General features: G+C 54.4%; 1 protein-coding gene across 2 annotated transcripts in view; it reads left to right on the top strand.

Moving 5' to 3' along the window:
* The window catches only part of ADAMTS2 (ADAM metallopeptidase with thrombospondin type 1 motif 2), a 231,809-nt gene extending 205,111 nt beyond the window's left edge, over nucleotides 1–26,698 (top strand). The window contains exons 13-22 of one of the 2 annotated variants that reach the window (XM_041761970.1): nucleotides 219–352; nucleotides 5,181–5,304; nucleotides 6,136–6,216; nucleotides 7,949–8,115; nucleotides 10,048–10,207; nucleotides 12,279–12,411; nucleotides 13,155–13,362; nucleotides 14,845–14,974; nucleotides 16,029–16,118; nucleotides 23,256–26,698. In XM_041761970.1, the coding sequence (XP_041617904.1) occupies nucleotides 219–352; nucleotides 5,181–5,304; nucleotides 6,136–6,216; nucleotides 7,949–8,115; nucleotides 10,048–10,207; nucleotides 12,279–12,411; nucleotides 13,155–13,362; nucleotides 14,845–14,974; nucleotides 16,029–16,118; nucleotides 23,256–23,713 (1,685 nt within the window). In that variant the 3' untranslated portion in view covers nucleotides 23,714–26,698. Of the gene's footprint in view, nucleotides 1–218; nucleotides 353–3,474; nucleotides 3,907–5,180; nucleotides 5,305–6,135; nucleotides 6,217–7,948; nucleotides 8,116–10,047; nucleotides 10,208–12,278; nucleotides 12,412–13,154; nucleotides 13,363–14,844; nucleotides 14,975–16,028; nucleotides 16,119–23,255 lie in introns of those variants that run through there. The other variant, XM_041761971.1, reaches the window with a different exon arrangement.
* Nucleotides 26,699–27,620: the final 922 nt, after the last annotated feature.

The following is a 27,620-nucleotide window of genomic DNA, read 5'->3' as shown; positions in this document are numbered from 1 at the left end:
CCATCAAAGCCTCTGGGATCTGCACCAATATCAGCCTGGCTCTGTTGGGAAAAGCTCTTCCTAAATCCAGTAGCCTGGGGTCAAAGGTAAATACTCCAAGAGGGTTGTAGTTACCTGCCCTCTTTCCCTTTCTGTCCCAGGGCAGGCATGTGGGGGGGGGGTGGGGGCAGGTGAATCCTAAGAACAGTCTTTCCAACACCCTGCTGCTTCCCTTCCAGCCAAGGAGAGATGCCACCTCTACTGCGAGTCCAAGGAGACCAGAGAGGTGGTGTCCATGAAGCGCATGGTGCACGATGGCACCCGCTGTTCCTACAGGGATGCCTTCAGCCTCTGTGTGCGTGGGGAGTGCAAGGTGAGTGTTATGGGGCCAGCAGGGTTGTGGGAGGTACTGCAGGGGCATAGGGGCCATAGGCCAGGGTGTCTGCTTCTTGGGGTAATTGGGCAGCCTTGTTGAGGTTGAGCATGAATCAGCATCTGTACCAGGGCAGGTGTGACCCCTTCCCTGTGCTAGTGGTGATCACACTTGAGTGTGTCTGGGGGCCACCCAGGAGCTTGGGCCTCCACCCCAGAGATTCTGATTCTGTAGCTCCAGCCAGGCCTGGGATCATGAATTTGATGTGCTCACCGGATGATTCTGCCGCATGTGGTTCACAGATGACCTGCTGTGAAGTGCTGCACATCCTTGTGCTCCGCTGGGTTCTGGATAGCTTGTTCTTGATCAGGGTGGCCCAGGATCTCATTGGTTCAGCTCTTTATAGAAATACCTTGCTATATTTTCCATTGTTATTAGGTCTTTGGCTTCAATCTTAGGCTGTCAGAAGAAACAACGGTGGGCTAACCTTGGCATATGATCATGGCATGAGCACAGGCCTGCCCTCAGCCAGGCTCCCTAGAAACACCTGGAGGCTCCATAGAGCCTCCTACAATCAGTCCTGCAGCCAATCAGTCTGCAGGACTGATTGTAGGGTCAGAGAGGCTGACTCTGGTCTTGTTTCCCTGAGAGACGAGATCTTCAGGAAGTCTGGCAGATGCCATAGGTACCCCAGAGAAAGAGTGAGGCCAGAGGAGCAAGGAGGTGGGGTGCAGGGCCGCTGGACTTGCACTCAGGGCTTCCTTCTGCTTAGAGGACAGTAGCCTGCAGCCCGCAGCCCACGGTTCAGGAGGCTCCTCCAGATGCAGCAGCAGAGGGCCAGGAGGAGCCGCTCAGCCTGAGTCTGGCAGGGAGGCCAGGCTACACAGTCTAAAGTCTGCTCAGGTAGTGAAACCACATCAACCAGGTAGCAGCGTTGCCTTTGTTCCTGAGGGATTTTAATTTATGGATGTGACCAAGTGACAACCCAGAGGTCAATGCCACTAAAGGAAACATGCGTTACTTATGTTTCCTGAGAGAAGGGCTCACTTCGCTATGGAGGGCCACAGGGGGAAGCACCATGTTTGGTCGGGGTAAAGAAAGCCAGTGTTTATAGGGGTTTCCTTGCAAAAGGCAGGCAGGGCAGAGGAAACAGTTGAGGACTGGCTAGTATAAAGGTGTGAAGAGTGCAGGCAGGCTCCAGGCTGGAGGGGTGGCACTGCTCTCCTGGTACCTGGCCCGGGGATGACTTGGGGCAGGGGAAGCATCAGATGATGTGTGGGAGGCAGATAAAGGGGGTGATTGGGGAATTGTTGGTTTCCACATGAAATGTGCTCCCAGACTAGCCCTCTGCTACGCCCAAGAGCTGGCACGAGGAAGGGGTAGCCTCTCCCTAGCCAGCAAGTTCTTTAAGATGTCAAAACACCATAAGACACAGAAAAATTTTAGAAACATGACCAACACAAACTGTGAGCATGGGAAACATTTAGTAATAGAAGTAGCTTTAAGAGGCAACTATGATATGGCTACAAACATAATGGAGAAGCCAGAGCACTAATTTACCATCTCAGTGGCAAGAGCCTCACTCCTACCATTGACAGTTGAAGAATAGATTAAGTATTTTCATTAATTAATGGTGATTTTGAAGGAATAACAGTAAGATGATAGATTTTTTCATCATTGGGAAATATAAATATTTACATTTGTATGTCATCATACTGCAGAAGTTCCAAAGTGAAGGAGACAGAAGATTGGACCCACACAAAGGACGTGGGCAGTAGTAAGATGATGTACTGAGTCCTCACAATGCATGAGGATATGCAGCCCTTCTTTTAAAAGAATCTCATACTAGGTCAAAAATCACGTCCAAGTGGTTGCTGTCAATTAGGGAATATGAAAACAACAACTCAGGAAGGTTAAAAGTGAAATGACAGCAGAAGATGTGTCAGGAGAATAAAGATGCACGTGTGCGTATGTACTCTCACACACCCCGAGAGCAGAGAATGAAGAGTATTAAGAATTAAATGAGGCCAACAGGGTCATTTTGTTTGGATAAAGGGCACAATCCACTGCCCTGAGAAAGTAATAGTGTGCTATCAAATATGTGATCCGAAAATTGCATTGAGAAAGGCAGAGATTGAAATAGGCTAGCATCTGTCCTGATCTGATGACTCACCCGTAGGATTTCATAACAGATGGGAAAAGAGGCAAGCGGACCTAGTTAGCTATAGGCTCCTCCCCTTGGGACCACCTGCCACCTGTGCCAGCGTCTCCCACCTGTGCTTGGACCAAAGCAGAATACAGCTGTCATCCCGCTCTGGTTGTGGCCTTAGTGGGCAGCAGCCATGTCAAGCCACCTGCGGACATGAGCCATCCCCAACCTAAGCAGTCAACCCCAGTAGGATCTCAGGCAAGATTTCAGGCCCACACAAGGACCCTGGTGTTCATTAGCTTTTTCTATTCAGCTTAGGAGCATTTCCCCCTGGTTCAGACCACTGGATGTTAAAATAGTATCTCCTAAAGGTCTGTAGACACTTGCCAGGGGTGGAGGCTCCCTGAGCTGGGGACAGTTCTTGCTTGGGCCTGGTAGTCATCCCACCTGATGAGCCACCCAGCAGCCACCCAGACAAAACTGCTCTTCTAGATGTCAGGCAAGGTCCTGTCCGCTATGATTATTAGACACACTTCTATTTCAGAAAAAACAAAAGATGACAAATAATGTGTTTGAGAGGGAGAAATGGTGACAGCCCATTTTAATTTCTCTCAAGTTCTGACAGATCAAGTGGTTCATTTATGCTGTTTTCTGTGACTCTCAGAACAAAGTCTCATTTAGAACAAGTGTCTTAAGAAAGGTAGCATATTGCTTCATTTTTCCACTGTCCAGATATCCTCCTTCCATTCCAACCAGCTGAATTTCTAATTCATGTTTTGGGTTGTAAAAAGGCTGCAAGCCTTTTTAGAAAGAGCTTATGTACCAGTGAACAACTTCTAGATCAGAGCTGATTCTCAGTTAAGGCGCATGATCTCATGTGGGCTCCAGAGTCCAGGTGTCTGGGAGAGCGCCTCCCAGATGTTCCTTTGCTCCCTGGCATGGGTACCCATCTTTTTTTGCTTTTGGTTTACAGTGTCTGAAACTGAGCACTAATCCCCCTCAGGTGAGAGGCTGGAGCAACCCTTCTCCCAGGGAGTACACTATCTTGGCCTGAAAGGGGGTTCTCCTCCCCGCTCTCCTCCTCTACAACACCTCCAGCCTTCCCTGACAAAGGGAGACTGTGACTGTGCTTATAAGGACCATCTCCTCCCACCCCCAGCAACAGCCCCCACAGGCCAGGCTGCACTGAAAACCATGTCACAAATGTGGAAACAAACTCAGAGATTGAGCAGTGTGCCCTCAGCCCACATACTTAGAAAAGGGAGGTGCATGCTTTGGCTCAGGTTTCTGCACTTTTAAAGACCGATTGGGATCCCTGGGTGGCGCAGCGGTTTGGCGCCTGCCTTTGGCCCAGGGCGCGATCCTGGAGACCCGGGATCGAATCCCACGTCGGGCTCCCGGTGCATGGAGCCTGCTTCTCCCTCTGCCTGTGTCTCTGCCTCTCTCTCTCTCTCTGTGACTATCATAAATAAATAAAAATTAAAAAAAAAAAAAATAAAGACCGATGCTTTTGTTTGGTCCTCTTTTTTCCCTGGTAATTTCCTCCCACCCCAGGAATCATTAAAATAAAAATTAGCATGTTCATTTCATTGATTGCTTTTCACCCTGTTCACTTCCAAAAATGGTTCAAAAGGCTTATGATTACACAGAAATAGATAAGACCAAAGATCATCAGTGTCTATCCACACCTTCAAAAATGATTCATGAACCACTCCTCTGTAGCCCTTGCATGGTATAAGAGTCCCTGCCCTCAAAGGGCCTTGTAAGACAAAAGCCAGAAATCAAAGAGCAGAGGAAGAAGTGGATTTCTCCAAAGGTAGGTGATAGGATGACCTTGAAAGGACAATTGGATCTGAGCTTCTTGGCAGCCTCAGCAAAACGGGAACCCTGTGATGCTCTGGTGCACTCTAGGACGGGTGGAGGGAGCAGACCAGCTCAGAGGACAGGCTGTCTTCCTTGGCTGAGCTAGGACAAAGTGGCCTCAGGCAGCATGCTCAGGGCCATCGTCCTGCAGGAGCTCCTTTCGTGGAGTTTCCCTGGCCCCAGGAATGCTGTGCTGCCAGAGCTATGGAGAGTAGAAGAACCTTAATTTGTTACTACTTTGCCAGGTGGCTTGGGGCAAGGGAGCATCCCTGGTCAGTGTGGAATAATTTTGACACTGGAATGGGTGATATTTAGAGGATTTGTTGAAGAATGGAGGCACAGTTGTTCTCAACAACTCTTGTCACCTCCTGCCCCGGCACCCCCGGACACAGACTAAAAAGTCTGAGCTTTGGGTGGGAGCCCCAGACAGGCTGCACCACATGGCCGCCTAGGAGAAGGGTAGAGGCCAGGGCTGATTCACAGCCATCAGGACAGTGACATCTGTGTGGAGGCCAGCTTGCCAGGCCAAGCTAGTCTCGGCGGGCGGCCCTGATCAGGCTGTGCAGAGTCCTGTGAGGTCACACTGTCCAGATGAGCAGATGAGGTGCAATGAGAAGCAGTGGCTGCTCCGTGGGTGGGCGCACAGGGTCTGTGTTGCTCCAAAGCCCTGTCCCTTTGTCTGCATTGGGAACCGCTAAGGATAGTGTGGACCTGAGCTGCAGAGGGAACAGGTAGCAGGGCCCTGGGGGCACGGATCAGGCCAGGGCCCAAGTAGGGACAGCTCTTAATTATGCACTGTACCCCTTCCCTCTGTAGAAGGTGGGCTGTGATGGAGTGATTGGCTCCAGCAAGCAGGAGGACAAATGTGGCGTGTGTGGAGGGGACAACACTCACTGCAAAGTGGTCAAAGGCACATTCACACGCTCCCCCAAGAAGCTTGGTGAGTGAGCCCCTCCCTCCGGCCCCTGGTGCCTGAATGTCTGCAGCACCTCTGGGATGAGGGCGGGGACATGACTTGCTGGAGTATCGTAAGTCAGGTATAGTTTGAGCCAGGCTCCAGGGTGGATGGGGAACAGGGAGAATGGAAACCAGGTTTCAGGGGTCAGGGCAGAGAATGCCGACATAGAGGGGGCCACAGGGCAGATCTTAGCAGTTTTTTTGAGGGCAAGGGCTGCATAGGTCACCCCTCTCTTGCCTTCCAGAACTGCCCAGCAGGCCTCTGGGCTCTGGGTCCCTTGCTCCTTACCTCTCGGCTCCTGCTGCCATCTGGTCCCCAGCCAACCTGGGCTCTGAAAGAACAGCTCTCTGGGTGGGCCTGCAGTGACTCTCACCTCTGTCTGAAATGAGGAGAAGCCACTTTGGTTCATCTCTCAGAAGGCCGTGACCTTCACTCAGACCTGGTGCCAGGGTGCGAGGCTGACCCTTCCCACGGTTCAGGAGGCCAAGTGATTTGCTAAAGGGCCTCCCTCCCAGATATGGCATCTTAGCTTACAAGCTCTGGCATGGCTCCAGGGCCACCCTGAGGATTCCTGTCAAGTTTTCAGTGGAAGAGGCGGAGGGCACAGCTGGGATTTGAAAGGAGCAGAACGGCTTTGGCCAGCTGGGATGCAGTACCTTTCCCATCGGCCCTTGTCCAGGTGGGCAGTTCAAAACCCATGAAATGTGGAGCCCTCTGGAATGGCCTTTGAGGGCGAGACCTCTCTGTGCATTGTCTGTGTTCCATTGGCCTCTTCTGTCTCATTTGGCTTTGTCTCCCCACATCCCAACAAAGGTTACATCAAGATGTTTGAGATCCCAGCAGGAGCCAGACACCTGCTTATCCAGGAGGCAGACAGCACCAGCCACCACCTGGGTGAGTCTCTGAAGCTCAGCAGTTCCAGGGATGGCGGCAGAGCCCAGGAGTCAGAGGTCAGGCTGGGAGGCACAGGCGCAGCTGCACCTCCCCTGTCCCTGGCTCAGCTCCTGGAGGGTCTTTCCTGGGTTCACATCCTGATGGAGAGGTCAGGGGCCGCTGGGGTCAGAGGGCTGCTCTGGGAGCAGTGTGGAGGGACATGTGTGCAAAGCTTGCCATACTCCCAGCCCACAGACTGGTGACTGCCTCCCCGTCCCCCATCTCAGGGCCAAGGAGGAAGGCCCCTCTAACCACTGGAAGGCAGGCAGAGTCCTGGGCAGCAGCCTACTCACCGAGAAGGCACTCGGGCTGGCCTGTGGTTGGTCACAGACTGTATTTGCATATTTCCAAATTAGTTTAGTTTTAAATTCAAGAGATTCTTCCTGGAATATAGATTTCTGGAATCTCTTGCAAATGTGGATGTTCTTAGTGAACATCCTCCCATGCAGTGGCCCCTGCCTGCCTGTGGGACTATGTTCTCCGAGACTGCAGGACCCCTGGGAGGCCTTCACCCATCCTCGCCCCCACCTCCCGCAAGCACTTGGGCCCCACCTCCCGCAAGCACTTGGGCCCTCCCTCCTGGATAGTCATGGGCTGAAGTCCAAAGTGATGCGGGGGCGGGGGGTTCACTACGGAGATCCCAGACAAGGCTCTTCTCTCAGTTTGGGCCCCACCTTCCTCCTTGTGCCCTGGAGACTGGGCTGGGTCTGGGACTCCCAAAGTGCCACTGTCTGGCACCCCCACCAACACACAGCTCTTCCCTATTTTAAGAGGAAACTTTATACTGCTACCCAAAATGCAAAGCCAGTACCACTTGCCTTAAATGGAAAGTAAATGTAAAAGTTGATTCCTAAAGGGAAAGACACTTGGATCTAAAGTTTCCTGCTGAAGGCTCCAGGTCCGAGGCCTGATCTCTGCATAAGAGGAGGCAGGGTTGGTGACCAGTTGAGGGTCTGGTGGCCCCTGCTGAGGCTTTCTCTGTGGGGCAGAGAATTAGAGGAGGCCGGTGCAGGGAGCAATTTCCATATTCTGTGAGCCCCATCTGGGGCCCTCCTAAAATCGTCCAGTAGCACCCAAAGTAGCTGCCTTCCACACTGTGGGAAGCAGGAAGCTTCCTGACCAGCTTCTTGATTCTTGGCTCCTAGATACCTGCTTATCCAGGGCTATTCCCTGTGGCCCATGAGAGCCCCTGGTCAAGCCAGGCCTCTGAGGATATGTGGGGAACTGATGGGGCTCCAGGTTGGGGTGAGGAGACCCTAATTTTTAACTGGACGTATGCTCACCCCATGGCGGGAAGCCTCACTCCAGCCCTGTGTCCCAGGGTCCAGCAGATGGCATGCACCCAGGAGGCTGGGGTGCAGTGTGGGGGTCATTGGCTCTAAGTGCCTGCTGATGGCTCCAAGTAGACTGTAGGGAGATGGCCCAGGGTCTGTGGGGGCAGATCCAGGAAAGGGCCCTGGGCAGTATAGTTCCAGCTGAGCAGCAGAGGGTGAGACTGGCTCCTACGGTGATCTGTGCCGTCATTAGCATGGATGGGCCCCTAGCAGAGGGCAGCTGGGACAGACAGGGGGCATCTGTTCCTCACAACCCCTGCACCAGTCCAGACCTGTGGACCTGCCAGCCTCTCCCTAACATGCCAGGCTTCTGCACCCAAGTGACCATGGTAGGGGTGGCTGTCTTCTGCTGTTCATAGCCGTCAAGAACCTGGAGACGGGCAAGTTCATTTTAAACGAAGAGAATGATGTGGATCCTAATTCCAAATCCTTCATTGCAATGGGTGTGGAGTGGGAGTACAGGGATGAGGATGGCCGAGAGACACTGCAGACCATGGGCCCACTTCATGGCACCATCACCGTTCTGGTAAGTGGAGGCACGGACCAGGCCTGGTGCCTCCTGGCTGCCCAGAAGGGCAAGCAGCCACTGGGGAAGAGATCCTCCAGGTTCTTGGGAACCCTGGGCCTCCCTACATCCATCAGGCCATTCTCTGAACAGGCCTCTGGCCTGCCTTTTGGACGGAGGGTCTCCATCGGTGTCAGACACGGAGTCTCTGGGCCCCGGGGGACCTCAATCAAACTCTCCCCTCTGAGGGTTTCAGTTTCCCCTCCAGATGACATTTTCGGCCACCTTTCCTCATGTCTGCTCACGGTCATCTCATCCAAATCCTGCACTGCCCCAGGAGTGACTGACAGGGTTCAGGAGGTTAGACTCCCAGACCCAGGTCATACTGGACTTTGTCCCTAAGTATGATTAACCCCCAGCTCTCCTGAGTCCAGGACCACTCCTGGTGATGAGAATTCAGAAGGGGCCTCATTTTGTTTTCTTATTCTTATTAAGATCTTATTTTTAACTAATTTCTAAACCTAATGCGGGGCTTGAACTCAGAACCCTGAGATCAAGAGTCGCCAGCTCTACTGACTGAGCCAGCCAGGTGCCCCTGGGGCTGGGTTTTCTAATCGCTTTTTGAAAGTTAATTTCAGTTGCATAAGTAGTATGTTTTATTTGTGAAAAATAAATTTTCTTAAGATTTTTATTCATTTGAGAGAGACAGAGAGAGGATGAGCTGAGGGAGGAGAAAGAGCACCAGACTCTCTGCTGATCAGGGAGCCCAATGTGGGGCTCTATCAGGAGTCATGACCTGGCATGACGAAGGCAGACGCTCAGCCATCTGAGCCACCCAGGTGCCCCTATCTGTGAAACATTTAAAACACTACAGAGGAGGCTCAGGGGCCTTTAGCTCCTCCGTGAAGGCGAGTGCCCCTGGTTAGGTTTAGGCACCTGAGCCCAGGGTGTGCCCCATGGGGCCGACCTGTTTCATCGGGGACTTCTCATCCCCAGGCCGATGCCATCGGCCTCAGGGCCTGCTGTTTCTGTCCCAGCCTGCAATTTACCTCCTTGCTGAAGTGAATTTGTAATCACTGGTCAGAACTGGTGGTGTTTCCACGGCCATTCACAGACACTGCAGAGCAGTGAGAGATTTGATTCATCCGATAGACATGTTCCCCCCCGCCCCCCGAGGGGTGGAACAGGGGGACACTCTGCTTCTGTTCTAGTCCCGTGCCGTAAATGAGGGTCCTTCTCCCAGTACGTGAGGGGCCACACTTTTCACATTTTTATGCCGTTTGGGGGGATGGTTTGCTGTTTGGAATGACCCCAAGTGGAGTACCGGGTGCTGTTGGGTGTTCCTGAGCACAAGAGGTCGTATGTTGTGCTGGGCAGAGAAGTACACACACTAGATGAGCTTCATGCAGGCCAGAGTTAGAGCACGCGGGCCGGAGGGGTCAGTGTTAACGACTCAGCAGTATGAACCAACGGGCCTCGAAACAGAAACACATGTAAAATAAGATTATGTATTGACAGTTGATGAAAGTATTCTGACTAGAGGCTCACAGGACCCTCGCCCCACATTTCCCACGAGCCATGGTGCTGTACTGGTGAATCCAGATTTTTCAGGCCCTTTCTAAAACATAACTACGGCAAAGAAAGAGAGCTAGCAGTATGTGTGCCCCTGGGTATGTTTCCCTTTTAAAAAAAGATTTTATTTATTTATTCATGAGAGACACAGAGAGAGGGGGGCAGAGACAGAGGCAGAGGGAGAAGCAGGCTCCCCACGAGGAGCCCAATGCAGGACTTGATCCTGGACTTGATCCCAGGACCCCAGGATCACGACCTGAGCCAAAGGCAGACACTCAACCACTGAGCCACCCAGGCACCTCCCGGGGTATATTTCTAAACCGACTGCTAAGGAAGGATGGATGGTGGGGCAGACACCTTCACAGCTGTCTCCGGGCACAGGTCATCCCACAGGGAGATGCCCGGATCTCGCTGACATACAAGTATATGATCCACGAGGACTCGCTCAACGTGGACGGCAACAATGTCCTGGAAGACGACTCTGTAGCCTATGAGTGGGCCCTGAAGAAGTGGACTCCCTGCTCCAAGCCCTGCGGTGGAGGTAAGAGGTCTTCTTACGGTTGGGGCCCCAGAGGTGGTCGGGGCTGAGCTAGAGGGGTCTTCTGAGCAAAGGGATTCCTGAGCCCGTGGTGCCCTGCTGACTGCCTGGCCTGTGGGATGTGCCAGGTGTGAGCAGACTGGCCCCACGGGCAGGAGGCCGAGGCAGCGACCCACCTGGTGGGGGACAGAGGGTGGGCAGGAAAGGGGTGCTCAGGGCAGCAGGCCAGAGGCTGCCAGAAGTGCAGGTGGGGCTTGCATGTACAGCATGGACCTGCGTCAGAGCAGGAGGGAGGGGCTGGCCTGGCAGGGGGCTGGTGTGAGGATGGCTTGTGTGCATTTCCACAGCCTCCTGAGGCAGGCATGGGGAGACTCGGGCCGTGCTGGAGACCAGTAAAGGGGCCCCATCTGTGGAGGTCCCTCCCATGCTCATTTAGAAAGGCTTCCCCAACTCTCCTGGGGCCGGGTTTTGTGCAAAGGTATCCCACCTGCCCTGGACCTCACAGAGTCTACAGTTGGGTGGGACATACAGACGGACAGGTTCTGGTCCGCCCCACATGGTCACTACTCCTGGGGGGCTGGAGGAGATAAGAGGCAGAACAGACCTCCCTCAGATGCCATGGGGGCCCCCACACCTAGGAGACAGAGAGGAGCTTGCCTAGGAGCTCCTCTCAGTGGAGGAGACCCATCCCATGACCTAGGCAGGTGGACAGCTTCTTCTGCAGCGCTCCTACCTGGGCAGATGGCACCCCCAGCCTTCCCTTGAGCCTCCCTGGCCCTCTGGATTTCAGCAGCATGTCTAACTGACTGTCCCTTCTGTGTATCTCTTGGACCTATCTGCTGTTCTGTCTTCCCAGTCCTGGCACCAGCCTAGCTCCCCAGGTGGGGAGGTTTTGTGTCCATTGTCACCTCCAGAGTGACCCCTTAAAGGTCCCTTCCTGTCATCTTTTCCTGGTGTCATAGTTTTAGCAGCTCCCTCTACTCCTGTGATAAAAACAAGAGTCTCCTCCTGGCCTCTGTGGCCTAGGCAGCTTGCTAACTTCTCCCACTGCACTGCTGCCCCCACCCCTTGCCCACCAGGCCCTGGCCACACTGGCATTAGGGGCTTTTCCAGACGTCCTCAGGGCCTTTGCACAGGCTGTCTCCTCCCTGGGAGCCACTCTCCTGCTTTCCCACTAAACCAGCGTCCCTCCATTCTCTGCTTCCTAGGACATCTGTAGATTCCCAGATTAGACCAGGCTATCCAGCCACATTCTCTCATGTCTTGCTCACTGGCCTGGGGTTTGGATATTATTTTTAAAGATTTTATTTATTCATGAGAAAGAGAGAGCCAGAGACACAGGCAGAGGCAGAAGCAGGCTCCATGCAGGGAGCCCAATGTGGGACTCGAACCCAGGACCCCAGGATCATGCCCTGAGCCAAAGGCAGATGCTCAACCACTGAGCCACCCAGGCATCCCAAGCCTGGGATTTTGAGACATTGGAGTCGTTCATATACTGGGCTCTATAATTCTCTCTCTCTAATTCTCATGTGGGCTGTCCCATGCATGGAAGGACATTGAGCAACATCCCTGGCCTCTATCTGCTACATGCAAGTAGCACCTCCTGCCCCAACCCGAGTCATGACAACTAGACATCCCACATATTGCCGGATGTCAAAATCACCCCCAACTAAGGACAGCTTGTGGTGGGAGGAGCCTTGCAGGCCATGTTCTTGTGCTAAGCCACCTCCTGGCTCATTCCAGGGCCTTGGGGCAGGTTAATTCAAGGTAGAGCACATGGCTGAGTGATGGAAGCCACTCTTCCCTGACCCAGGAAGCCAGCTGAGGGGCCAGGGAACAAGGTGGCCACTCTCCTTGGCCTCCCACCTAGTTGGGCCTGGAGTGCTGGGTGGGTGCTGGGCTGGACATCTCCAAGGCCTGGCCCTGGCACACTGCCCCCCCCCCCCACCCCGGCCATCCCTTTGGAAGGATGGGGAGCCAGGGGCTGAAGCTGCCCGTGGAGCCACCTCTCCAGGCCCTCTGCCCCCAGAGGGACCGCAGTGCCCCATGAGCCCCCTCGAGCTCTCATCTTCAGGCTCCCAGTTCACCAAGTATGGTTGCCGCCGGAGGCTGGACCACAAGATGGTGCATCGAGGCTTCTGCGACGCCCTCACCAAGCCCAAAGCCATCCGCCGGGCTTGCAACCCACAGGAGTGCTCCCAGCCTGTGTGAGTGCCTGGGGCTGCCCCAGCCCAGGGTCCCACAAGAGGGGGGAAGGCAGACCCCTGGGGCTCCTGTGGAGGGAGTTGCAAGATCTGGGCCCAGAGCGGCTCCGGGCCTCATGGCCCCTGAGATGTTGGGCGGGTTCTTTGTCCCTCCCCACATTTCATGGAGTCTAAGATCCTGCAGGCCATGTGGTGTACTGAAACAGCCACATGCTTCTCAGAAATGATGGCACGTGGTAACACCCAGATGGGAACGCTGGGGCTCAGAGGGTACTGAGCCTGTTTCTGGCCCCATGGTCAGTGTTTCCCAGGCCACTTGTAGTGACAGCCACAGCCTTGACCCCTCCAGCCCAGGAGGTTTGGCAGAGCTTCATTTCAGGGCCCAGGGCCCTGACGTGTAAGTAAGCACATGGGGTCTGAGTGAGGATGGGCACCGAGGCAGTCCACACTGCTGCCTTGAAAGTTTTGTGACAGCAGTAGCAGCTGAGGGCCAGAGGCAGAGCCACAAGCCTGAGAGGGAGGAGACAGACATCCTGGGCTCTCCATGTCCCTCCCCATCCCCCAGGGTCTCCAAGAAGTGGAACTGTCACCTGCAGACCTTGGACAGAGGCAAAGCCAGGCACTAGGATGTCTTCGTGACACTAGGGAAAGAGGCCCTGGAGAAGCAGGCTGCCTTCTCACTGTATGCCTGGGCCACAGCCAGGCTGGCTCTCCAGAGTGACTGACCTGTCGCTCTGCCCCCACAGGTGGGTCACAGGTGAATGGGAGCCTTGCAGTCAGAGCTGTGGGCGGACAGGCACGCAGGCTCGCTCTGTGCGCTGCGTGCAGCCACTGCACAACAATACCACCCGCTCCGTGCACACCAAGCACTGCAACGACGCCCGGCCCGAGGGCCGCCGGGCCTGCAATCGTGAGCTCTGCCCTGGTCGGTGGCGGGCTGGATCCTGGTCCCAGGTAAGTGGGCCCCCTGACTCCCTAGCCTCATGCCCTCAGCCTCTAAACCAAGCTGGTGTGGGACCAAGGTGGTCAGGGCATTCCACATTGGTCTGGATACAATTCCCAGCCCAGGCCACGTCCTGTGGGTCAGGCCACAGTCAGTATTCCCTTGAGAAAACAAATAGAACATGTCTTTATTCTGCAGGGCAGAGGCTGCCGTTTGCTACAGAAGCCTGGAGTCCTAGGAAATCACAGGCAGCCTGGGCTGTCATCCCTGAGGGCAGAGGGGTGGTCTGGAAGGCAAGCTAGGCTGACAGGAGGGAATACAAGCAATGGAAGTCTTGTACTTGGCCTGGGAAGAATAGTGAGGGCTGGAGGAACAGTCCAGGGGGTAGGGCTGAGGTGACATGATCACTGACATCCAGCTCACAGGCCTGGGGGGTTGAGGTCCCTAAGGCCAGCCTCAGGCTCATTGATTCCCTGGAAGTCCTTGTACTCACAATTACAGTGTATTTCAATGAAAGCACAGAGTAGAATCAGCAAAGGGGGAAAGTGCATGGTAAAGCCCAGAGGAAGCCAGGCACAAGCTTCCCCTCCCGGTGGGTTCCCAGGGATACACTTGATTCAGCAACAGAGTGAGAGGACATACACGAAATACTGCCAACCCGAGAAGCCCATGTGAGCCGGGGGTCCAGGGTCTTCTGTGTGTGCTGGACACTAGTGATGAAGCAGGTACTCACGTCAATCACACTGTTGGTATAAGCTGCCTGGACAGGCTGGTGCAGGGTGACTCGAGGCCTCAGGTGTGCAGACACACTCTCCCCAACAGAACATTCCATGAGCTTGATCCCCAGGAGCTTCCCCCACACTGGTCCTGAAAGCAGGCCTTCCTTGGGACCATGTGGAGTTTGAGCAGCCCAGGTCTGCTGAGGTAATCCTTTTCTGCAATATATAAGGTGAGGACTTGGATATTCTCCTGGCGGGGCTGTGCTGAGCCATGAGCCAAGCCAGGAGTGTGGGTGTGACAGCTCTGGATCTGTCCCCATGCCGTGAGGCAGAGGGGGCACCAGGTTGAAGGGGCAAATGAGGGTGTTGGTAGCATAGAGCCTTGTGTTCAGGGGTCCTCTGGCAAGACCTCCTGGACTCAGTCAGAGCTTTCCCAGTGGCCCCCAGTGCACAGCAGGTTTTCCTGGGCCCTAGGTGGGCTTCCTTCGGCCAGAGAAGGGAGATGCCCACTGAGAACCTAGAAGTGTCAGGCCCTATACATTTGCTCTAAGTCATAGGAACTCAAAGAGATAGGCATGTGCATCCCCTCTTTAGAGCCTCAGGAGATCGAGGTGGCCACTTGAGGCTGGGCAAGGCAGGACAGGCCTCTAACACGTACTCTTCCCTCTGCCCCTCACCGCCTTCCACGTATTATAGGGTCACATGTGTGGGGAGCTCTTTCAGTCCCAGCTGACCACGGGAGGCGGGCCCTAACTGGTGACTCTCCACCTGCAGTGCTCGGTTACCTGTGGCAATGGCACCCAGGAGCGGCCAGTGCTCTGCCGAACGGCAGATGACAGCTTCGGGATCTGCCGGGAGGAGCGGCCTGAGACAGCCAGGATCTGCAGGCCGGGCCCCTGTCCCCGTAAGCCATCTGCTACCCCCACTCCCAGTGTACAGTGGGCGCAGGGCGAGGGGGGCTGGGTTGGGCAAAGGCAGCTCTCCCCACAACTGGCCAGACCCAGCATCTGTGAACTGGAAAGAGAAGCCAAGGGTTGGGACCTTTTCTAGTCAATAATAGAAGGAACTCAGCCATGACTGCCTTCCGGACTGCTCACCGTGGATCTGGGAGACAGAAGCAGGTTCATAGTGACCACACGGTGAGGCTCAGCCAGATGGGGTGCCCAGGCCCATGCAAGTAGGGGGTGCCTTGTGAATGAGGGTGCCCATGGAAGCAGGGGGTGCCTTGTGAATTGGGGGTGCCCACGCAAGCAAGGGGTGCCTGTATGTATTAGGGGTGCACATGGAAGCAGGAGGTGCCTGTATGATAGGGGTGCCCATGGAAGCAGAGGGTGCCTGTATGTATAGGGGTGCCCACGGAGGCAGGGGGTGCCTGTATGTATAGGGGTTCCCACGGAGGCAGGGGGTGCCTGTATGTATAGGGGTGCCCATGCGAGCAGGGAGGGCCTCGTGCCCTCTGAAGAGTTCAGCCAGAACACCGTCTGCATGCAGACACCTTGCCAAGGGTCAGACGTGCTTCACTCTGGGTCCCAGGAAATCCCACTCTAGGATTCTGGGATACTCTGCATTGTAGACCCCACCCTGAGTTCCATCTACTGTGGAGGTTGTTCAGGGAGGTCAGATGTGCCCACCCAGCCTGGCAGGGGGATAGATCCAAGATGCACTTGCTCCCCATGTTCCTGGGGAGCAGGGAGTGGGGAGTGCTGGGAATAGTGCAAAGATGAGGAGGCGTGGCAGGGCCTCGAACTGAGTAGTTAGTAGCCAGGACCCAGGAGGCATGGCAGTGGGGGAGGGCAGGAGGTGGCCCTGTACTGGGCCGCTGGGGCCTGTCTGTCCCGAGGGTCCTCAAATGCCACGCTGGGGAGTCAGAGCCCTCCTGTTGCCCTGGGATGCCGGAGGTGGTGGGTGCAAGCTCAGCGTGGGGCCTCAGCAGCCACAGCCCCACCTCTCTCCTCTAGGAAACATCTCTGATCCTTCCAAGAAGAGCTACGTGGTTCAGTGGCTGTCCCGACCGGACCCCGACTTGCCAGTCCAGAAGACCTCGTCAAGTAACCGGCCCGTTTATAACTCTGCCTCTGCCCTCCAGTGCATGCCCTGCACTCTGTGGAGCTTGCCATGGGCTTCCCTCCTCTCTTTCTATGGAAAACTTCCCTGACTCTTCCTGAGCACTCTCTCGGTTGAATCTGATTTCTCCCGGGCCGCTGTGCTCGGCTGTCTCCTTTGGCGCCTACCCGCCGCTGGGCTGGGAGGGCCCACCTCGCGGAGGCATGGCCCCGGGGCACCAGCCTCTCATGGGGGGCCGGGACCTGGTTGGTGATGGCGTGTAAAGGGGCAAAGATCTGTCTTGGTGCTGGAGGGGTCAGAGCCAGAGTGCAGATGTGACCACTTGTCTGGGCCACATCCCTCCAAGCTGGAGCTTCAGGTTAGAAGTCAAGAGGGAACCCACCCATCCCCTTTCAAACGCTGCCCCGGTAGTGAGGCGAGGCCAGAGGGGGTCTGGGGCATGCAGATTCCGGGGGGCGGGCATCAGGGGCTCCCCAACTGCCCCTGCTGTTGCTCCTGCTGCTGACTCTGTGCTGAGTGCGTCTTCCTGACTTGTGTGACTGTGGCCTGCTTCCTGTGGCCTTTGCATCCAAGTTCCACAGCCCTTGGCCCCCACTCCCACCCCCCGTGCCGCGTCCCCTTGGGGGCTCGGGTCAGATGGAGGCAGCAGAGGATGTGTCCCTCCAGTGGGACATTGGGACACAGCACCACCTCCACTCTCTTGTCCATTAGCTCCAATGGCCTTTTCTCATTGTGCGCACATGACCCCATCCATAGAGGTGAGAGAGTGAAAGAGAGAGAGAGAGAGAGAGAGACTGTCTGAGTGGATGTGGCCACCTACCAGTGTGAACAACTACAGAATTACCTCAATTTTTATTGCTTTTTTGCTTAGATAAAACTGTAGAAAATGCCTTAAAGTTGAAAGGTAACAGAATTGGCTGCTAAAGTCCAGCTTCAGAGCGGGGTATGATCCAGGTGGGAGGCGGGGCAGCACCGCCCAGGGTAGGTGGTGGGAGGAGGCCATCGGGCTCATCCAAGGCTTCTCACAGCTGGCAGCCTGTGCAGCGGGGAGCCCTGGGGATGCTGGCTCCAGCCCACTCTGCTTTGCAGACAGGATACCCCTCTGAGGCCCCGCAGCCCGTGGGCACTGACTGTTTGCCGAGCCCCCTCCCGGGCGCTCCCCCCACCCCCACCAACGGCGCTGCCTTACACAGAGGGCAGCACGCTGGGCCTGTGTGCCCCGGGTCCCCTGTTGCAGCCCCACTCCACCGTGCCACCTGCTAACAGCACCTTGCTGCGCACCACCTCCTCCCTGGCTCTGACTACTGTTATGTAAATACTTGATGTGTCACCCGTACTAATTCTCACGACTGTTAACTTCCAACTTTGATTAGGCCACGCAAGTGACTCTGCCTCTGGGAAGGTGCGGTACGGTCCTGGGCATCGTGCTCTCTGTCTGTATGCACTTTGGTTTATCAGGGAAATTTTATTAGCGTTTTGTACGCATCTGATGACGTAATACATAGGTTCCCATTGTTGTCGCTTTTCCAGTGTTTTTATGAGACAACTTTAGTGTGTGCCAAAGTGACTGTGGAAATGACCTTTTCTCCTCACTAACAATGGAAAGACTTCCTGTCATGCATCCCACAAATAAAGTCAATAAAAGTTCCGTGAAACTGGGTGCTCGGGTTTGGCATGCTGCTGGCTCCTTCTCTTCACCTGCGCGGCTGGCGGCGCTGCCCAGCTGTTGGTCCCTTCTGTCTCCTTAGTGACTGGGTTTCTGCTGCAAATGTGACTACTGCCCACCACCTCCCCCCACCCCGCTGCCCAATGTAGATATGTAGGCCCCTCCCCCACTGGGGGACATTCCCCTTCCCCAGGCATTTTTCAAAATCTGACAGCAGCCCATGAAGACACTTCATCCTGATTTTGACTTTGGAATTGTTTGTGCTAAACAAGCCTCTTGTGGGACCATCTGGGTTCTCTCCTCACACGTGGAGATTTTACCATCAAGAACGGGACCCAGAGTGGGCTTCTCCCTCTCTCTGGGATGAGTGGAGTGGGAATGTGGGGTCAGTAGCACAGACAGTGCTGGTCCTGGTCACTGTGCCCTGAGCCACCATCGGGCCACTGCCCTGGCTGCTGGCACTGCTCTCAGCCTTAGGCTACCTATCCAGGGAGGGGAGGTGCCTGTCTGGTCCAGGTTGGGGAGGGGATTCTGGTCAGGAGAAGGTCAAGCGGCAGTGGCTCTGGGGACCTGGTGTGTGCATTCATGTGAGCATGTGCTCAGCAGTGCCTGCCCATGTCTCCTGAGGCCTCACCTCAGAAGCCACAGGGGGCCTGGTGTGTTTGCTCACCTGGCTGACAGCAAGTCAGGACCAGAGAGGGAGTCAGGGCCCAACAGGGCCCTTCTTGCTGCTGAGCTTTTCTCCTCCCATTCCTATAAAGGGGATCCCATGCCAAGGAGGAGGAAGACCATGAGAAAGGATGAAATGCGGCCACCTGGCATCATGGAGATGGGCTTCGGGGCACAGGGCCAGGCCCCAGGTGCCAGCCTACAAGGGGGGGTCATGGTAGCATGGCTGAGCTCACCCTGTCTCGAGCTCTGGTCCTGGAGAGGAATCCTGGCTCAAGGGATACAGGAGACTCAAATAACATCCCCTGACAGGGCTGCATCCATGCAGTGTTGCTGCCCAGACGGACCAGAAGGAATCCCCGCTGAGGGGGCTCCCAGGGCAGAGCTGCAGGCAGGCTCTCAACACCTGGGGCCAGCTGGGTACTGGGCACTGGGCACCAGGGCATGGGCTGACAGGGGTCCTGTGCTTCTTTATGCTGTGGCACGACCTTTGGAGGGTCAAATGCTTCAGGAGGCTCGACTGAGGGAAAAAAGAACCCAGTTTCCTCCATCCCAGTGTTTCCTGAAGCGTGGGAGACAGGGAGGTTTCAGGTGGTGCATAAACCTGGTCTGAGCTCCTAGGAGCAGCCCTCCCTAGTCCCTTTACCCCTCATGGCACCCCGAGAGGAAGCCTCCCTGGGCAAGGGGCCAGGTCTCCCCCACGCTCGCTTGCTTGCTTGCTTCTGTGCAGCTCGGAGCCGTGCAGGCAGGAGTGTCTCCCTGGCATTCGAGGGATGAAACTTCAACTTAAAACCTGTCTGTGTTCTGTTAGGGTCACCCTTATTGCCTGCCGTTACTTTCCCGTGAATGGTGGTAGTGTAAAGTATTTTTCTGAAATAAATTTTAAGTTTAAAAAAAGGAGCTCATTTAAAGGAGGAAACTAGTGGGCAAAGTTAGAACACGGGTGATATTTGGCTGAGCCAAGATTGTGGGAACGGCCCGCGAATGGCTTCAATTGTGAGAATGGGTTTGCTCTCAGTGATTTGTTTGCTGGAAGGCAGATCTCACTAGTTCATTGCTACTGGAAGTAGCTAAAGGTCAAGTACTATGAAACTGAATTTTTCTCTTGGTGTAGGGATCCTCTACCAGTCGGCGCCTCTGGACACATCAGGGGCCCTTGGTGGTACAACTCCCTTCATCTCGGAAGGCTCTACTCAGCAATAAAACTTAAACATACCCAATTGTTGGTATCTTGAAGAGTGGTTGGGAATGATGACTTTGAAATTTGTCTAGGCTGGTGTTAGCATACCCAAGCTCTTGGCCCGTGGCTTTCTTAATTATTTGTTCATTCATTCTCGTTTTTAAAAACCTAAAGCGATGTAGCCACTGATCAAAGGATGCAGGGCCTGGCCCACCGGCTGTCACCTGCCTGTAGCAGGGAGATGGACTCTTATTCCTGACTTGCCCATGTGTTCAGGGACATCTGTCCAGTGCTTTCTGTGTCAGGCTCTGATCATGGCACTGGGACAGCACCAAGCACCTGACCACGGGTCTGCAAACTTTCCTTAAAGGGCCAAATAGTAACAGTCAAACCTTCTTTACAAAACCAGGTGGAGGCACAGACTTGGCCCACATGGCACAGCAGGCCAACCCCAGGGAGAGGTTTCCCAGAGATCTTGTTATTTGCATGAAGGAGAAGGTACAGGGGACAGGAGGGGCACTGGTCTGTAGCAGGGGTGACCCCACTCCCAGCAAGGCTCCATCCTTGTCCTGTCGAGGCCCATGCCTCCACTCCATCACACCCCAATGGTCAAAGCCTGCAGGGAGACGCCGCTTCTTGTGTCATCACAAGTGCCCTTGGGTCTCTGGAGGGGTGTGATCAGTGGTTTTCACACAGTCACCTGGAGGCTGCCAGAAAGGGGAGGAGGGCCAGGGAGTGCGGAAGGGAGCAGGTGGGGCTCTGAGCGCTCCACGCTTCAGACAGGACCACTCCAGGGTCTTCTGTATCATATACTGGGCATCTCGAAGATTTTTTCTGAGACAACATTCTACAAGTTTTTAGACCCTGAAAGCCCCGCCTCAGGATCTTTCTGTTTGATTTCCAGAATCGGCCTTTAGCACACGGCCACACACATTTTCCCCTCCACATCTTGAGCCTATTTCTCGGTCTCTAGGCTAGGAAGGCCAGAGCTTTTCCTGCATAGCTGAGCTGATTTATCGTTTCACGCTGGAGCTCATGCATTCAGGCATGTTTCCTTATTTGGGCCACTTAGAAGCTCAGAGCCAAAGCTAGGTCCACCTCTAGTGGTACATGCCTCTGCGTGTCCTCACTTGTCATGTTCCTATTTTAAACTCCATAATTTCCCTGTTTTGAACTTCTTCAGTTATTCACATGTGTCTTTTTCATATTTATATATTTATGCATCCTCCAATTCACTGTTCTCGTCTCTGGGGATAGAGGGGTGTCCAAATATAGCTTAAGGCTCTGCCCTTTGGAACTTGCCAGAAAACAGTCAGGCAATAGACACCTTATCTAATAATTAAAGTGTGAACTTGCCAACTGGGATAGAGTGCTGGGAATAGGAGGACCTCCCAAGGGTAGGTGGGCAATGCTTGCCCGAAGATGGGTTTCAGCTGAGCCTCAAGGAGGAGAACAACTGAAGAAAGAGAGAGGGAGTGGGTATAGTATGTGCAAAGGCCCCGTGGCCAGAGGGAACACAGTATAAAGTAGGGGGTCCAAGGCCTGAGTGAAGATGGAGATGTGAAGGGGCCAGATCCTCACCCTGCAAACAACAAGGGGCAATGCAGGGCTTCAGTCAGGACATCTTCAATTGAAAAACAGCATTCTGACTAAAGCAGGGTAGTGGACAAGAAGGAGAAGGAATTGAGGAAACAGAAAGGAGGCTCTTATCACGGTGCAGAGCTTAACCCCATGGAGATGGGAGAGAGAGGGTATCATGGACATACCAGGGAGCATCTATGACTTGAGGTGAATGGACAGAAGGGCAGGGTGGTGCCTGCGGTTTGGCTTGTGCTCTGCAGAGGCCATTCTGTGAGACAGGTGGCGCCAGCAGAGGCCCTGGGCTTGCATGGGATGTGTGGAGTCTCAGGCACGCTGGGGACCACCGGGCACAGTGGCCTGTCTGAGCAGGCCATTGTATCCTAGAGTCTGAGGCTCTGGAAGTTTGGGGTCAGTGTCCAACCATGCAGGTCAGCAGCCTGGAAGGGGAGGTGATAGCCTGGAGCAGCCGGCAGGCAGCAGGTGCCATCAGAACCTCCTGAAGGGGAGGGCACCTGCTCTCATCTGCTCCTGCGGGAAGTTTCTGTGGAGACAGCACCTTGTGTTGCGCAGAGTGACTGCATCTCACGTGGTTTCAAGCCCTGGCTGCCCTTCCCTTCCCTTCCCACCTGAATCCTTCCTTCCTCTCAGTAGGAGATGGGGTCACGGGCAGGGAAAGGAGCACGCGGCAGCAGTTGTGCAGGGAAGGTTGGAGATGCTCGCTGGGGAGGGCAGAGGGTGGCTAAGCAGAGACGCCGTAGGGAAGCTGGTGAGGGGGATTTATGAGGGACCCCACATCCCTGTTCTGCTGTCACATGACCCATTGAGTGAATTCTTATAACTCATCTCAGTTTTTGTGTTGTGTTGTCGAATGAGGTGGTGGGGGCCAGGGAATGGGGGAAGACATGGGAGGAAGACAGCGAGGAGAGTCAGAGCAAGAGCAAGAGGGGGCTGTGTGGGTGGGACTGCCATGACCCTGAGCCACTGCCCCATCCTGCCTACACGTGGGGTTCTCTCTATGAACACGGCACAGCGCTCCCTTACGGTTCCCTATAACGTTTTTCCCTTGTGCAGCTTACTGTATGGTAAGAATGCAGGAGATAGTATGCACACCGTACAGGATCTGCGTTAACCAGTGGCGTAGGCGATCGGTCAGGCTTCCCGGCAGCCTAGGCTATTAGTAGTTAAGTTTGGGGGCGTCAGCAGCCCTATGTGGATGCATGGGGGGTTGGCGCCCCTCAACGCAGGTAGGGCCGGGGTCCACTTTGCTACAGCCACGGCCAGAGCTGGAGCCGGGCCGAGGAAGAGAGCTGTGCGCGCAGGGCCGCCGGGTCTCCGGGGAGCCATGCAGGCTAGCCCGCCGGCGGGAAGGAGAGGGGAGGCCTGTGTGCAGGCACCAGATCACGGAGCCGTTTGGGGGCTGCCCAGGAGCGCAGCGTGGAGGGTTGGGCGCAGGTGCAGCCATGGCAGGACACGAGGCTGTCGGGTAAGTGGAGGCAGGTGGAAGCGAGACGCGTCCAGGTGAGGATGGGAATGCACCGTGGAGGAACGTGGTGAGCCCACGACCGCGGCTTCGGGATTCGTTCTTTCAGGTTGTAGACACTGGTTCCTTCAGGTTCGGTTTGGTTATAGTTGCTGCTTATAGATTATTGTAGGGCCAAACTCTGCCACAGAATTTCACTGGGGTTACCACTTGGGTGTCAAACAGGGATCTGACGGAGTCCCGTGCTTTAAGACAAGCTGGAATCACTCCCTAAGAACAGACACGCCTCGATTTCATCTCAGACTTTGAGAGATACAGAAAACCCTGGGGGCCTGCCTGGAGGCAGGTAACACTGCACACTGCTTGTGAGGCAGCTCTGTGCCCCGGGTCCTGCTGACATCAGAACCACACAGACTTTCTGTGTGAGCTCGCTTGCCGCTGTGCCGTCTCTGGGCTCTTCTACACGCCTCCTCCTGCTTCCTCTGGGGGGCACCAGGTCCCCCTTACCCTGTCCTTTGGTTATTTGTCCCACTTTTCTTTTTCAGAGGGCCGCTGCCAAGGCGACAAGTCAATGTTCTGTAGGATGGAAGTCTTGTCTCGCTATTGCTCCATCCCAGGCTACCACAGGCTGTGCTGCAAGTCTTGTAACCTGCACGACAACCTCACCGATGCAGACGACGGAGTGGAGCTGCCCCCTGGGAAGCTCAACGACATTGAAGAGCTCGTGCCCACCCTCCCAGTGCCCACTCCAGTCATGGAGGTGCAACCTGTGCCAGGCACACCCCCACGGGTGCCCCTCAATGCCTCCCGCACCAACAGCACCGAGGATCACCCAGATACCAACGCCGTCGACGTGCCCTACAAAATCAGCGGCCTGGACGAGGATGTCCAGCCACCCAACCTGATCCCTCGACGACCGAGCCCGTATGAAAAGACCAGAAACCAGAGGATCCAAGAGCTCATTGATGAGATGAGGAAGAAAGAAATGCTCGGGAAGTTCTAATAAAATGGAAAGATAGCATCAATAGCATTTTTTCCCCCTTGCTTATAGATATATTCCATGGGATGGCAAATCATGGAGATGAAGGAAAAATTTCTGATTCCAAAAGGTTTTGAGAAAACAGGAGAATGACATATACATCTATGCATATGGTTGTGAGCATGTGGCAGCAGGTTAGCACATCTGTTTGTTGGCCAGCTCTGGAATGTTCCATGTCCCTTGCTGGGACCAGGTGTTGGGGTAGAGAGCAATAGAGAGGTTCTATGAGTGCCGTGAATGAGGGAGGGCAGGAGGCTAACCCAGAGAGAGGAGACACATGCCCTGAGCTCCTGAGCAGTGATTGGCCATCTTCCTTTCCTTGGTGGTGATAGTCCTTCTGGAGCTGCGGGCCGTTTCCTACCAATCCCCAGACCAAGGCCCAAGCCCCATGCGGACTCCTAGGAGAAACAGTGATTTATTTACCAATCAGCCCAACACTAAGATGAGCACAATGAAGTGCAGGTGGTGAACATGAATGACAGTGACTTCAAGGGCCAGGCAGGTGGTGAGGATGTGTTGTCCCCCACTAGAGCTGCTTGCTGGCTCCAGCTGCTGCTGCCTCTGGGAGAGCTGGCCCCCACTGCCAGATAGTGTGCTTTCAGTAGAAGTCTAGCTCTGTGTGCAAAAATCCTCAATCCTCAAACTTCAACTCAAAATATGTCAGGGTGTCTGGGAGGTCTGTTGAGTTCTAGAGCCACCAGGCTGCAGCCTGTGGTCTCCAGGCCTGGCCAGATGCAGTCTCTTGGGAGTAGGACTTCAGGAAAGCCACCTGGCCCATTTGATGCTCATGCCCAGACTGAAGCTGTCCACTCCTTCCTGGGAAGGTACTGAGACTTGATAGATCTAAATGGTGGGCCACATTTCCTACATGAGGAGAAGACAGCAGGGTGCACTCCTGGGCTCCCTCAGGCCTCTCTCACGTCTCCTTTAACCCTGGCCCACGTGCCACCTTGGCCCCAGGGCTCCCCAGGGAGGCTCTCCCTCCCCAAGTGCACTGGAAGGATGATGGGGGCATGGACTCTGCTGCAAAGTCCAGTGAGTGCTCAAGGCCCGTGACTCTCCCAGAGCGGTGCAAGGGGGTGCTGCCACCAGGGTGACTGGGCTCTGGGTTCTGAGATGGGGCTCTGCAGGCTCAGGTTGCCTCCTAAAGACCAGCTTTGCTTGTGGGCGTGGCCTTGTCCTGTCCAGCCCTGTGGAGCCCCCTTCCATGCCTTGGAAGTGCCAGCAGGGAACTGGAAGATCTGGCCTCTGATGGGAAGCCCAGGTGGGAAGTGGGGAGAATCTGCTTTATCTTTGGCTGTTCTAAACTTTTACAACTTCTGTTTTCGGCAGAATGGTGCTTTGTGAGCAAGCTGTGAATGAGAGAGAAATGGAGTGGGGGTGGATGGGAGGATGGTGCCTAATTTTCACCTCTCCCTACATTGATATTTTGTGAACATGTAGCTTCAACTTGCCCAAATTACAAAACCCAGGGACACTGTAGCTGCTTAGCTGGGCCTAGCCTCACATGTAATTCTTAAGCTTTCCATGCCTAGGAAAGTTCTAGAGTCTTTGTATTCTCAGCAGTCCAGATGCTAGAGAACTCTTTCCTGTGTGATTCCCCATCATATGGATGGGAACACTGAGGTTCAGGGTGATAGCATGATGGCTACTTTATACGGAGTCTGAGGTGCTAAATATGTTTGTCTGCTCCGTGCGTGCATGTGGGTGTGTGTCTGTGTGTGATCTAAGGGACAAAGTGAGGGTGTAGGAACCAGTGAGAATGCTATCTGGGATGATGGGATGATGCTGAACCTCCCCACTGGGTGATAACCAGCTGCCCCTCACCTCTGCCTGGCCCAGCGGCCTCCCTCCCCTCTACCACCATGTCCCACACATACTCACACCTGTCCTGGTGTCTCAGAGGGCCTTGCTGGTTCCTAAGAAGCAAACTGGAGAAAACATTTTTGGCTCTCTCTCATAGTATCACTTCTTTAACAGATGTGGTATACAGCACTTTTGCAGTTCTGTCTCTCTGTAATCAGGAAATGGATGCCTTGGCTTTCCCTCATTGGTTGAACCCATGGCAGCTGGTGCTATTCATAGGCTGAAGGACTAGGGCAGTTCTTGCTTGGGTCTGTCCTGGGATGCAGAGGAAGCTCAGGGTGACTGACCAGAGAGTATTACTCAGTTTACGCAGCCTGGGGACCTCAGGATGGGAACGCTCCATTCCCAGATCCAAGCAGAGCAGGGCTGCATGTCTTGGGGCTGGAAGGCTTCAGGGAGAGGCCCCAGGTGGGACATACCCAGGGTTACCTGTCTTCTTCTGGAAGGAGAGAGATGGACACCATCCCATAGGTGATACTCACTGCCTGGGGCCATGTACCCACAGAGTTCTCAAGAACCAGACGATCTGCCAAGGTTTCTCTCAGGAATACAGGGTTTATTAGACTCTGAGAGACTTCTAATCCCCACTGAGCTCGGGACAGTGGGACAGCCAGCCTAGCAACAGTCCTGAGTCTGGGGGCCAATAAAGCCTGAAGGCCAGGGAGGTTTTCTAGCTGAGGTCCTGGAACACTGTGTTGAGATCAGAAGTCCTCTCCGTCTGCAGCTCCAGGAAGCTTCATTAGTGGGGAGACTCCTGCTGGGGCTTGGGAACATGGCTCTGATCTCCTTTTGGAAAACCCATGGAATTTCCCGCGTAAGCCTTTTGTTTGTATTTCAAGGTTGTTTGTTTGTTTGGTGTCTATAAATGGTGCTCAGTAGCACTCTTTCCCAGATGAACATGAAGACTCTACCCCCCAAATGCCAGGCAGCCACCACAGGAATCATGACATGGTGCTGAACTCAAGTCACAGCATTTTATCTTACTGATCACAGCCATCGACACATTTGTTTTCTGTATAGAAAAATTTGGCTTCTTGATTTTATAACTTATTAAAGTCAAAATGTCTGTGTTTTTGCACATCATGCCTGTGTTTGTGTGTTACCTTGACCACGCTACCCATCCCCCCTCATTCTCAGACCAGACTGGGCCAGGTGGAAGGATGTGCTGCCTTCACAAGGCCAAGAAGCCGGTTTAGGCGGCACCAGGGGGCGCTGCGCCAAGGCTGCTCTGGTTGGGACCTTGTGAAAGGCCAGGGGCACCCAGAAGGGTGGGTCTCCCCCAGTTCCCCAGGGAGTTGGTTGTCCAGGAGACACCACTTGTTCCACAGCTTCCAAGTAAACTTTTAGTCCCAGGAGATGAAGAATCCCCTGACTGCAACTCCTCCCTGATTATGACCCCTTCACTCCTATAATTAGGGTTCCCAGAAAAAAATAACTAGATGCTGAGTTAAATCGGAATTTCAGAGAAACAACAAATAACATTTTAGTATAAAATCAGGACACACTTCAGGTGCCTGGGTGACTCAATCAGTTGAGCACCCAACTCTTGATTTCGGCTCAGGTCATGATCTTAAGGTCATGGGATCAAGCCCCACATGGGGCTCCATGCTGGGCATGGAGCCTGCTTAAAGTTCTCGTTCTCACTCCATCTCCCTCTGCCTCTCCCACCACTCACTCACTACCCACTCTGTCTCTCTTAAAAAGAAGAATTGGGACACCCTTAAACTAAAATTATTTGTTGTTACTCTGAAGTTCAAATTTAAGTGAAGGTCCTCCGTGTTTATTTGCCAAATGTGGTAACCCCTACCCCCACCCCCACCCCATAATCAGTATTCCACTTTTAAAGCCTGTTCTCTCTGGCCTCTTTGACCAATATCTGCAGGTGTGGGGAGTGGGGTGTGGAGGAAGGGAGGCTGAAGGAAGAGGAGACTTCTCCTAATCCCCAGAGCCACAGAGGAGGTAGACTGACAATGTGTGCACAGTACTGGGGAGAGAGCACTTACGA

The sequence above is a fragment of the Vulpes lagopus genome, chromosome 7, assembly GCF_018345385.1.
Source record: "Vulpes lagopus strain Blue_001 chromosome 7, ASM1834538v1, whole genome shotgun sequence".
Taxonomy (NCBI): domain Eukaryota; kingdom Metazoa; phylum Chordata; class Mammalia; order Carnivora; family Canidae; genus Vulpes; species Vulpes lagopus.
Note: the sequence above shows the minus strand (reverse complement) of the source record. Positions and strands in the feature narration are given on the sequence as shown.